Source organism: Macrobrachium rosenbergii, chromosome 4 (assembly GCF_040412425.1).
Source record: "Macrobrachium rosenbergii isolate ZJJX-2024 chromosome 4, ASM4041242v1, whole genome shotgun sequence".
NCBI classification, from domain to species: Eukaryota; Metazoa; Arthropoda; class Malacostraca; order Decapoda; family Palaemonidae; genus Macrobrachium; species Macrobrachium rosenbergii.
The window spans coordinates 1,263,931-1,277,842 of NC_089744.1; the positions used below are offsets into that span (position 1 = coordinate 1,263,931).

The window sequence follows — 13,912 nt, forward strand, 5'->3', positions numbered from 1 at the left end:
TTCGCGGCTCTTACGCTTCCTCTTGTGAGTGCGTATTTTTGTTTATACGTAGATCCCGGCTAGTAGTTTTTTTTTTTTTTTTCGCGTGGTGTGTAGAACATTCGTCAAGTTAAATGGGCCGTAGCTTGACGAGAAGTTTTTTTTTCCCCTCTTGCAGTCCTGTTATTAGTCGGGAAATCTACTTAATATTTGCCGCGTTACATATTTTTAATGCGTACGCCCATCTTGCAAGTTTATTTTTACTTTTTGTAGTTTTGAAATTGTACGCGCACGCAGACACGCGCATATACATGCATACACACATACACACACATATATATATGTATATGTGGGTATACACATTTATATAATATATATATTTACGTATATCTCTGTGTGTTGTGTGTGTGTGAAACATTTGTTTAGGTGAGGTTATATATATGTATATATATATATATATATATATATATATATATATATATATATATATATATATATATATATATATATATACATACATACATACATACATATGTATATATGTGTGTATACACATTTATATAATATATATATTTACGTATATCTCTGTGTGTTGTGTGTGTGAAACATTTGTTTAGGTCATACATTCTCGTAATAGAAAAATCAGTGTTATTTATGGAAGTGAATCGTATTAGGTTTTATTTAGAAATGCAAACTCATGTTTGGAGGATTGACTCAATATTATGTCGGGAAAAATATTTTCTTATTGGCAGTATAGTGGGGAGGAGTAAAGCGAAACAACGTTTACTTGAGAAAATACAGTCTTCAGAATTTTAGGTTAAAGTCATTTCTCTGCTCCCGACCTGTCACTTCATGTATTCTGTGCAAATTTTTGTATCGTCTATCAGCGTTTTTCTCCACGGCTCGGTATTCGGTAAATAAACGGCATCTTAAGTTATTCGGATGTGTTTCCGTTACTCTTAATGTGAAACCAAAAACATCATAAAGTTTCAGTTTCTAAATCTCTCTATTTTAAACAATTAAAGCTTGGTTAATGTTAAAATGGTATGGACGCGATCTTGCAGTCGTTCGGAAAGCGAGGTTTTTGTTGGTTCAGTTCGGATTACATGCATTAAAACCGTTGGGTTTTCCAGGACTTCCGTTTTTCGCCATCTGGTAGTGATGTCATCGTGTTTCTGAAAACTGCCGTTTCGATAAAACGAAGTAATAAAAAAATTGTTTTTGTCATGCTTTTTTTTTGATAAAATCAGTTACTTTAATTGGAAATACATTGTAACTATGAGAGAAATAATTTGATTTTCAAATAAGAAAGTAGATCGTTTAAAATGATAGTGAAACCCCGTTCAAGCTTTCTTTTAATCAGAGTTTGTGCTCTGTGATTTGTATTTTCTTGGTTGAGCAATCTTTTCGATACGTTATTGAAGGTTATTTTTTGCAAAAATAGACCCTTTCGCGGGATGAAGAATCTGAAAAGACGAGCGTTATTCTTCAGTTGATTCAAGCTGGCTTCACTGAATAGTCAGTCGTTATTCTATTTCATTTCGAAGAGTAAAAATGGTCTAGTCTTAGATTAAACGGCCTCATTCTATCAAGTGAAGCACAATGTAATTCACTGGGAAATAGGCATCATTTCTTCAGGTACGTCTGGGTTTCGTGTAATTAATGTTGTCACTAATTTCTAATAAAAAAATAACCCAACCCATTTTTCAGGTCCCTTGAAAAAACCGTATACTTTTGTAAGAATTCGCTTTTGAAACATATAGTGGCAGAGACATAAAACGCTATCAATTGTAGTAGAACAGGAACACCTTACTCTGTAAAGATTCTGTGCTATAACAAAAGACGAGCGTCCAAACTTAAAAAGAGGCGGAAGTTTGACTGGCATTTTTCTGTAGAGATGTATTTAGAATTAATAATTTAAGTAAGATGAAGTCAAATATCAACTGCAAGAACGTATTCCTTTTTATGGCAGTAATCTAATAATATGAATTGGGCATTTGGTATGGTGTCAGTGCCCTGAGGAGGAGGAGGAGGAGGAGGGGAAGGTGGAGGTCACCCTCAACCTCTTTTGTTTCTGGAGATGATGAAGATAATGGGCAAGGATGACAGGGCTGGTTTTCGGACTGACTTTATCTTGGTATATACCTCTGTGACGGGCCAAGTAACATTCACACGGAATAAAGAGGAAATAGACTTGAATTCGTTTCGTTGGGATGATATTAATCCGAAATCGGGCTGTGTCATTCATGGCTGTTATTGTTTATCCCTTGTGTCTGCGTGTATTATATATATATATATATATATATATATATATATATATATATATATATATATATATATGTATATATATACTGTATATATAATTATATATATATATATATATATATATATATATATATATATATATACTAGACCATGTTGAAAATTTATATTAACAGATGAGTAGTTTAAATGAGAAGGAGAAGAAGAAAGAATTGATAGAAAGAGTTTACTTTCTAAATCTTTGCTCTCTTGCATAATTAAATCTTTAAGAATCTATGGCATATAATATTTAGTATCAAAGATGAAATTTTCCTGGTTTACTTAATTTTTCCACTTTTCTTCCTCATTAAATGATATAAGATTGACCTGAAAGTCAGTCTGTAGTGTCTGTCATCTGTGTAATATGTGAATCTATGCAAAATCTCTGAAGGAATTCAGAATATGTCTTCGGAATCATTCCGCTCAGAATTCTTCCACCTCCTGAAGGACTCCTGGAGAAACCCACATTGGATTATAAATTCTTCTTGAAGACGTCCTCACGACTCCAGGATCCTTTGAAGCCGTCTTCAGCTCCTGAAGCATTCTTGGAGTAACGCCCATTGGATTATAACGTCTTCTTGAAGTCTCAAAGACTCTGGGATCCTGTGAAACAGTCTTTAGCTCCCGAAGAATTCCTGGAGAACCGTCCGTTTGATTATAACTTCTTCTTGAAGATATCCTCACGACTCCAGGCTCCTTTGTAGCCGTCTTCAGCTCCTGAAGGACTCCTGGAGAAACCCGCATTGGATTATAACGTCTTCTTGAAGACGTCTTCGCGACTCCAGGATCCTGTGAAGCCGACTTTAGCTCCTGAAGAACTCCTGGATAAACAACCATTGGATTATCACAGCTTCCTGAAGAAGTCTTCAAGAACCAGCTGTCTTCGGCTCCTTTTGCTGCAGCCTCGCGAATCTCGGAGTGTGCATTCAGGCAAACGTTTCAAAGTTTTAGTATTATGTATATACTGTATATATGTGTGTGAGTGCATGCATAGGCTATATGTATATACATATATAAGTATTTATGTATATATATATAATACATATATACGTGTGTATATATATACACTTGTATATGTATCATTACTTCTTAAAAGGATATTCTGTATCATTGAGGGTCTCTTTGGAAGTAATGTATGTATATACATTTATATATATATATATATAGTATATATATATATATATATATATATATATATATATATATATATATATATTTATGTATATATGTGTATGAAGGGTTTATAATGAGACTAGAAATACTGAAGACTGAAAAATTCCAGATTTTCAGAGAAAAGGGAATATGAAACTTCATAAAAGTCTAATATTTTAAGATACTAAGCCTCATGCAATACGTATTGTATATACTGTTAACCACATGATCAAGGAGCATGGTCCGCAACCACGACTTCAGTAAAATCTGTACTAAATGCAAGAGGAAAGACTGTGGTGGAGTTGAAATGATTGGCACACAGTTGGGAAGTGGCTTTCCATTACCTAGCACTTGAGGTTTCCTGTCTATGTTAGTATTTCTGTAATTAATGTCGATGTCATTAATTTTTGTAATTTTGGTTATATTTTTGAGAACACACGCACGCAGCACCCATACATATGTATGACGTATGCATGTATGTACAGATATATAAATTATATATATATATATACAGTATATATATATATGTATGTATGTATGTGTGTATGTATGTATGTATGTATGTATGTATGTATGTATGTATGTATGTATGTATGTATGTATGTATGTATGTTCCTTCATTCTTACTTCTCCAACAACTAAAAGGGTATCTTCCTCAAATCACATTATAATACGGTTTGTAGTGGAATTTGCGCACGAAACGGCTCTGGTATTTTATCAGAATAATAATGAATGTTATTCCCAGAAGTTATCCTTGCCACTGCAAACGTGCATTTGTTAAACCATCTCCAGAAAGAGAGTAATGCTTCAGTTGTTCACTTTCCTACAATTGCTTATGCTTTAAATTGCCAGAGTTCACAAAAGCTTGCTCAGTTCACTCTTTCTCAAAGAACTGTTTGTTGTACGGTGCCACGTAGGCTTTAAAATGCATTTACAAGCAATAACTTAATTGTTTGGTAGCTAAAGCAGTTTTCCCTCACTGCATCGTTCGACCCCTGACATACCCTTTATTCCAGCTTAGAAGAGCTTTGTAAGTCAAGACACTCTCTGGATCTGCTTTCTTATCCCAATGAGAATTTATCCTCTCGGTGGGACCGTCTGGGATCTCCTGCCATCGCTGCTGATGTTGCCAAGGCGTTTGGTGAACTCTAGCTTACAACCCAACCCTTGTATAACTATTATTGTCAATAATCAACGCTTCCAATAATAGTAATGATTCTCATGATTCTCACTGTTGATCCTTTCTTAACTTTTCTGCCGGTTTTTGCCTACGGTGCCCATAACCTTACGGTAGGTGGGTCTAATAGTTCTTTCAGTTAGAAACTTCGTTGCTTCTTCGCCCTGGTAAAAACTGTTACTTTGTATTTTGGTCTCCGCTTTGTACTTGTTTTAACACCAAGGCGAGACTAAATAACTTTACTATTATTATCAAAGTTGCACAGTCTCCTTCGAGATAACTGTTTGTCTTCAGACAACGGAACATCTTGGTACGTATAGGGACTAGATACCATTGCTATACTTTTGGTCCTTTTAATTTTTTCTTTCAGTACAGGTGTGTGTGTGTGTGTGTGCATAAATAACGTTCTAGTTTCATTATGTTATTCCGCAGTAAAACTTCTTTTAACTGTGCCTAAAGTTTGGTTACACTGTGACTCCAGCGATACTGGTCTTAGTTCTGTAATGATTAAGAAGGCAAGAACAAATACCATGAATTTTCCAAGTTCTTATAAAGTAGTATAAAGTACCATATGTTTCCAAATTGATTAGCATGTCAGAATAAATGATTACGTTAATCTAAAAGAAAAAAATCGGATGATTGAATCAATATGTTCGGCCGCAACATATTTCCAAATGGTGAAGAAAGGAAGAGAAATACTACCATCAAATGATTGACATTTAATTTCGAGTAGAATAGCACGGTTCCCACAAGACGCCCTTGCGAGTGTTAGTTATCGGTCATCATCAAACGAGCAACTATCGTGCTTCCTAGGCCTAAAAATCTCCTACTGAATGTTATCTACTTTCAGCGTCGAAACGACGAAGACTGGAGTGACGGTTATGACGCTAAAACGTTTTTACTCTTTTAGTTGTAATCACGATATTAAGAGGAAAACTGAATCTTGTTATTGGTTGTTATCGTACATCATGTACAGCATCCAATGAATGTTCTCCGCAAGGTTTAAAGAATACTTGGTTTTCCGATTACGTCATCGAAAACGACGCGGTGATGGGATGGTTTCGGCGTCTGGAAAGAGAGTGGACGGTTTCTAATGTTCAGGTCATTCCAGGTGGGGCCAGCGTGAAGTTTATGCCATGTATTGTCTCTCTCTCTCTCTCTCTCTCTCTCTCTCTCTCTCTCTCTCTCTCTCTCACTTTTTTCATCATGATTTCGTTGAGAAGTGAAATGTTTTATCTTAAACTTCAGTTTCATTCCTGAAAAACAACTTCCTTTCGCAGAGTATACGAGTTACGACCGAGCAGAGTTCACGCTAGTTCTGGATTGTGGCCAAATCTCATGTAGTACTGAGAGTTTTCAAGTTCTCGTGTTTTATATATATATATATATATATATATATATATATATATATATATATATATATATATATATATATATATATATATATATAGTAGAATGTATGCGTCGTATTCGTGCGTCTGACAGTGATGATTGTATATATGTTTCTCAGTTCTTGTAAAACTTTCCATTTGCTTCTATATTATCTTTCGTGTAGGCTGATCATTACATTTAAAGATGACAATATTGTTGTTATTACTATTTTTTATATTATTATTATTATTATTATTGTTCTGTACACCTCGTAAATGAATTTGCTCAAATTTGTTGCATTCGGCGTCATAATATTTGTGATTTAGAACTAGGATGAATTACCAATGCTAAATCCTGTTGCAGTTTAACGATAATCAAAGACATATTTCATGAAAAGCGTATCCTATTTGAAGCAATTTCTGTACGAGTACTCTCTCTCTCTCTCTCTCTCTCTCTCTCTCTCTCTCTCTCTCTCTCTCTCTCTCTCTCTCTCTAGTAGGCTGCAACATATACCAAAAACACTTCAATTGTATTTTTCACCTTCCCTTTCGTCCTGTAGTGTGCAGTGTGAATGAATCCTTCCAAAATATTTTTAGTGTATGAGACCGAATGCATCTGAATGACAACACTTTTAGTTGTTATTTTCCAATTATTTATTTATTCATGAAATTACAGCTAACCTTAGGCTGAGGCAGCACTTTTGTACACACAAAAACGCACGCGCTCGACACTTTAGATATATGACAAGTGAATCAGTTTCTACCCGAATTCTCGCAGATTAATTATTATACAGATTATTATTAGCTCTGAATTTCAGTCAAAGAAAGAATCCACAACAAAACGAAAACCGTGAAATCATGTCCAAACTAACAGAGAGAGAGAGAGAGAGAGAGAGAGAGAGAGAGAGAGAGAGAGAGAGAGAGAGAGGTTCTTACCCAACGTTTAGGATTCATGGAAGAGGGAGAGCAAATTCGACCGCGGAATTTGCCCGTCAAAACGGCGATGATAACATCACTCGTCGAATTATAGGGTGGGGCGGGAGCGTTGACAGGTAGTGCTTGTTAACTGCGGCCGCGGACCTGCTCTCAGGTCGAGCTATCCGCTTGTCCTAAAGCATACAAACTCCATGACGTATTCATTCGACACGGGGTTTTGAGCGCTGATGGGATGTTAGCGTTTGTAACGTAGGCTATCTTGATGCGAAGAAGCAGACGAGAGAGAGAGAGAGAGAGAGAGAGAGAGAGAGAGAGAGAGAGAGAGAGAGAGAGAGAGGCCCTGTACTTTTCATTGGTTCATTCCAACTCTCTCTCTCTCATTCTTCTCTCTCTCTCTCTCTCTCTCTCTCTCTCTCTCTGTGTTGGTTTGAAGATTTTTTCTTCCCACTCTTGACTTGAGTTTTCTTCTGAAATTTATAACGCTTATATCGATCCGGATAATAAGTGCATATATTTTCCACTGGGATTTATTTATGCAATGTTCGACTTCCAATGTCTGTGGGCCCGTCAGTGTTAAAAACATAATGATATTCCACAATTACTCTTTCAAATAGTGAATTGTGTAGCTAGTTGTTAGTCGACTCATGTGGGTAACAGATAGGTTGGGGAGAGAGAGAGAGATTCTTTCTCACCGGCCTTGTAGCGCTTTTGTTAACGCATCCAGCTAGCAATTCAGTGTATCTCCATTAACAAGGAGTGAAACATGTACCCGGATATTATTTGCCTCTTGTGTATGGGTATGTGTGAGGGAGAGAGAAAGAGTGAGGGAGAGAGAGAGAGAGAGAACAAAAACACATGTAAAAATGTATACTGTACTATCATAACCGAAAATTGTATCGCCTCGACGAGGTAATCTTCACCCTACATGAAATACGCTGGCCCCGCAACTCTTCTAGAATTGCGTAAGGTGAATACTGTCATTTCAACGAAATTCTTTGATTTTTTCAGTAGATTGTGATTACTAGGTCTTGTAATGAGGATTTCGTTGGTGGTCGTACCTTTCAAAGTGTGATTTTATTCTTACGGAGAAGAGCATGATTCATTGGCATGTGAATGATGTGCGTGGCTTCTTCCCAACAAGGACTTTTCACAGTCTGCAGGTTATATCCCTCGAAGTCAGGCGAGACCTCATCCGAATTTTTACATTTGAAAGCTCCCCTCAACATTCAACAGTCTTGGGAATCATTCTGATTCAGTGTTGTCTTTTGTTGTAACTTTTTTGGGATAGGTTGGGAAGTATTAAGTTTGCTGGGGTAATCTTGTCCCTCAGAGAACGATTTAAAAGAGGTGTTTTTAACGGAACATAATGTGGAGTTCAGTTGCCCTATAGGTAACTTACTTTTTCAAATATGAATTCTTTATTGCGTGCTCTTAAGAAGATGCAGTAAACCACAAGCATCCTCAGATAAAATCTGCGATGGCGAATTGCTTGCAGGTTTTGAAAAGCAAGAATGTTGTAATGTTGACTACAGGGCGATAACAACATTCCTGGAGCGAAAATGCCGAATACCTGGGCAGACCTGAGTCACCTGCAGGTGCTTGGAATGCAACTGCTGACAAGCACGGCGGGATCAGGTAGTCAAAGAGGGAAGAAAAAATGGGAGGGGAAAAAAAAAGGTGCAACGTATCCAGACACCAACTCGTTTTACTGCTTCAGGTGTGTTAGTCTCAGTGGGAAGGGGATTTAGACCCGACCTGTACACATCAGCTAAGAGTGATTTAGTATTTCATTTTCTTTTTATGCGGAAGGAGAAGAAGAAGAAGAGGAAGACAGTGGTGTCATTCAGTGGCGAACAGTGTTGTTAGCCAGTATGTTGCTTGTTCATGAATTTACTGAGAGGCTTTATCTGAAAGAAACTGCACCTAATGTATTGGCAGTGGTGGAATTTTATAGTCCACAGTATTAAGAGAGGAAATTGGAAAGTGTCAGCGGTGCGATCTCTGTAATCATCTTCATTAAAAAATTTCCATGTGGAGCGATTAAAATACATCAACTTATTTTTTAGCTTTCCACAGGATAAAAATGCATATGTTCGGGTAAAGTAAAAAGACAATAGTCTTTTTAGGGCAGGGACGGAAATCATGTTATCACGTGGTTCGAAAAAGAGAGGTTGGATTGTAAAGTATCTCTTAAATATTGTCAAGCGTCCATAATTATCAATTGCATTATGTTATGGATTGGGCTTCTGAATACAATCTTGATTCTCCTGAAGTTCTGCATCGCTTTTTGAGCCGATAAATATCCCTGTTAAGGTTTACCGTTATTCCAAATCGCATCTTTCGGAAGCGAATGATTATGATAAGATTAAATCGCCTTCACATTATATCTTATTTACGAGGTCAAATACATTTATACATTTTATACGAATAAAAGAATAGATAATGGTGCATTTTATAATTTTCTCACTTCAGCAATACCTAATTCTCGTTGAGAACAGCGCAGGTGTCTCCAAAGAATACATGTGGTTTTGGGAGGTAGGAGGTCTAATTAGACCTTAAAGGGCTCCAGTACTGAAACCTATTGGCTCGTTAATTAAGGTCTCCTGCAATACCCTGGGCTGGCTGTAATATCAGCAAGTCGCATTATAAGATCTTGTGATTGGGATCATATGATATATATATATATATATATATATATATATATATATATATATATATATATATATATGTGTGTGTGTGTGTGTGTGTGTTTGTCACATGTACGCGCGTCGCTTTTTAATATTCCGATATTCCCAGATAATAAGCCGCAAATGTCATTTAATATCGAATTTACTATACCTTGGGATTGTAATATAATTCCCAAGGGAATTGCAGTTTATGAGTGCTTCTGCACCAGCCAGAATTCGAACCGTGGCCGGGTTTACAAACAACGCTAGACTTGACCACCCGGATATCAGTATTACCGCGTTATAGTGAATTCGACATTAAACGATATTTGTGACCATATATATATATATATATATATATATATATATATATATATATATATATATATATATACATTATATACATTATATGTAATATATGTATATGTATATTATATATATATATGTGTGTATATATATGTTTTATATATATATGTATATATACATATATGTGTATATACACCATACTTAGTTTGTTTGCTGTGCAGTGGCAGTGCGGTTGAATAACTTTAAGTCATGTAACTGCAAAGAAAGATCAAATGCACATAAATAGCACGTGGAAGAAATATGTGCAAATTTTCGACTTTTTAAGAGTCAGAAGAAAGCCCACACACAATGATCAGGGTTTTCCAGTATAACCGAGTTTATGTTACAAAGCGGTTTTGCAAAAATTCTCGTGTACCGGGGAAGCAGCATCGATTGATATCATTCATTATATGTCACTCGGGAGAATTTTTTGGAAATGTATGAGTGAAGTTTCGTAATTTAGGGGATGAATTTCAGGAAAATAACACAAGTTTTTGTAGTTTTCTGTAAGTACTGCTAATTTTTCCAATGTTAGTACCTGTGTGTTAGTGAAAATAGCGTTGGTGGATAAACTGTATCACGCAAAGTTTGGAACTCGTTTTTGTAAAGAATGTTTGTGCTAAAATAAAGAGTTTTGTCGATGGATTTTAAGAAAGGCACTGAACATTACATGTTTGATTTTGTCGAAAGCAATTGTGAAATATTCATCTTTAAAGTTAAATACTGTATGCATCGGCTAATCTATTTATGGAGGGAAAATTTGCCTCTAATCATAATATATCACAAACAACGCTATAAGGTCACAATAATTTGTGGTCAATTTTCTTATGCATTATAGCCAATGCAAAATTCAACTATATTAATGTAGCTGGCACATGTGAATTTAAGATTATATGAAAATAGTGCATTTTTGTGATAAAAGTAAATATCATTGTCTAGTGCTTTTTACATTCCATCCAAAAGATCGCAGTTTAAAATGTACTTTGAGTTAATACCTGAATTTGAAGATGTAATCTTATCTAAATATTGTGGAACTTGAATTACACGCCCGATTAATGTCAAAATTTCCTCATTTATCTCCCTCTACTTCATATTCTTATGCATTCTTTTACTCTATGTATATAGATTAGGACTTAAGGCCCTTACAGCAATGTAGTGAATATATCTTAAATTGGCATAAGCTCCAAGTTAGGTTAGGTTAGATCCTTAAATTAGCTGCCATACTTTCTGTGATTTTCCCTTAGAATTTATCATGTTATCATTTGTCTAATCTACCCTAAACTGAACTTCAGCCAATGCCTCTATACGAGTAGTTCTCAACCTTTTTTTGGCTCAGGCACCCTTTCACCATATGTCAGAATGTCACCCCCCCCCACCCCTTTCCAAAATTGTCTTCCTCAAAAGGTGCATTCCAAATAATATGCAACAAAATACTAACATAAACACACAAGCTAGCTGAGAGAAAGCCCAGCGTGACCTCTCAGTAGCGTGGACCGATGCATACTGCGTTCTGTGTGGACCTGGAGCCAGTTTGATCCTGCCAATCTGTGATCACAACCCCCCCCCCTTCTGAAAATGTGAAATTTCCCCTAGGGGGGGGGAGTTCCCCATGGTTGAGAACCACTGCTCTATCCTTCGGGCCAGCCCTAGGAGAGCTGTTAATCAGCTCAGTGGTCTGGTAAAACTAAGGTATACTTAACTTACACCTTTACAGACGGTCAGTTTGAGTATATGAATAAAGGAATGTCCAACGCTCCATGTGTACCAGCCCGTGATATGTCTTTGCAATCTTTTACTGGTTTCCCACTTACAAATCTTCTCTCTGATTTGACAGATGCGCTGAATGAGGGACACAAGTTTCAAGAGAATGGCTCCTTACGCGCAGAGTGCGGCCGCTGGCCATCCGGTGCTTCTGTTACTCGTTCTCATGAAGGTTGTTGGAGCCATGGCAGGTGAGAAATTGATGTTGTTCTTTTTGTTGTTGAAATTTTTAATTATCATGGCTGTCATCATCATCATTTGGAATTATTATTATTATTATTATTATTATTATTATTATTATTATTATTATTATTATTATTATTATTATTATTATTGTAATAATCACGACTGTCATCATCATTATTATTATTATTATTATTACTATTATTATTATTATTATTATTATTATTATTATTATTATTATTATTATTTTAATGTTGTTATTGGTTTATTTTATAACGAACTAGCTTATGCATTTTATATGATTAATTTATATTGTGGAAATCAAGGTTTTTAGAGGAAAATTTCAAGAACAAAGGATCAAAAAGCTTTTTAATGTTTTATTCTAAAGTTTCGGGGCATTTTACAATGATAATCACACACAGTTTGTGCTTACTGATCCAACTTGATATAGCTATTATTTAATTTTAATTATATATATATGTATATACATGCATATATATATGTATATATATATATGTATATATATATATATATATATATATTTCTATTGAAGTTAGTAGCATTATTTGCAGAGACTACATTTTTTATTTAAACTTTGAATCAATCGATACCTCCCATTTGTCTCTTCATGCGACCTTCTTAGGAAAAATTATTCACCTTTCTTTCCGTTCATTTATTATTTTTCTGTATTCCAGAGAGGCCTACTTGAATAGACCAAGAAGAGGTATAGACTGGCTCAGTGCCTGAACTAAAATATAATCTCAGCAGATAATGACATTGACTTTAATAGAAATTGCATAAGAGAGAAAATATGCCCATCTAGCTTATATATATATATATATATATATATATATATATATATATATATATATATATATATATATATATATATATATATATATATATGTTATATATATATATATATTTATATATTTTTGCTATTTTCATTTTTGCTGATGTCAGAATCTGGTTGAGGTTGCTGGCCCCATGCCTTTTGCCCTTACAGATAGATAGTCAAGGACCTGTGACATTTATTGTGGGTCACCACTCCAGATTCTGACCAGTCCCAGTGTTGCTTTCCGTCGGTGCTCTTAAGGCCAGCGGTTTGGATCGCATTGCTCTTGCGGCGCGCAAATGCGACATCTAGCGGATGTTGCATTTGTATTCCATAAATGTAAATGAACGTTGTATGGATCCCTCAGTCTTTATTTTAATATTCATCATGCATACGAATTGACACGGTATACGTGCATCGTGCATCGTTTATTGACTTATTCATGTGATTTATTTTGCCTTTCTTGTATCTGAATTGTAGGTCATTGTTCCGGGTTAAAATCTAGTTTTTGCAGCACTGCATTATTTCTATATTTTTATCAGTATCAAACGCTTGTTACTTGTCGAAATGCATTTTTGACCCACTCCTCTCATTTCGAACGGACGCCTTACCTGTCCGCATTGAGGAGGGCCAGGTTCACATAAGCATCCACGAAATTAGCTTGTAAATAGAATCCTTCAGGCCGGTAGTGGGCGAGAAAACCTGAAATTGTGAATATTTTGGGGGGGGAGGAGCTTCCAGGGTGCTCGTTTATGCCCGCAGTGGCGTGTGGAGCGCTTTCCTCATACTTTGTGGGCGATACCTGAAAGAAATGCTTGTATGTATGGCATTAGCTTTTGTCGATGTGTTTGGTATTGTGAAAATATGTTGGACCACTTAAGCGTTTATATGACATGTATGTCAGAGTCGTAACCTTCACAATCTGTAATTTTTTTCAGTTTATTAAGAAATTCCTTTAGTTTTTTTAACGGAAGCAGGCCGTTTCTATACAAAGCAAAACATTGTACTGTATGAAATGTGTAAGCATTATCTGTAGCATCATTTAAGAGAAATTTAATTAGCTGTGTCGTTGGACTTTTATAAGTGATATTCCTTGAAGTAGTTCCATATTATTATTATTATTATTATTATTATTATTATTATTATTATTATTATTATTATTATTATATCTCGTTGTTACATATAGGAATAACTCTTGTAAGCTTAT

General features: G+C 35.5%; 1 protein-coding gene across 5 annotated transcripts in view; it reads left to right on the forward strand.

The window, feature by feature from the left end:
* Window positions 1-13,912, forward strand: part of LOC136829404 (interference hedgehog-like) — a 291,106-nt gene that overhangs the window by 197,188 nt on the left and 80,006 nt on the right. For all 5 annotated transcript variants that reach the window (XR_010850374.1, XM_067087926.1, XM_067087955.1 and 2 more), the window contains one exon: window positions 11,761-11,878. Coding sequence is in view for 4 of the 5 variants with exons in the window: in XM_067087926.1 (XP_066944027.1) it covers window positions 11,770-11,878 (109 nt within the window). In the remaining variant the exon portion in view is untranslated. The remainder of the gene's footprint in view (window positions 1-11,760; window positions 11,879-13,912) is intronic.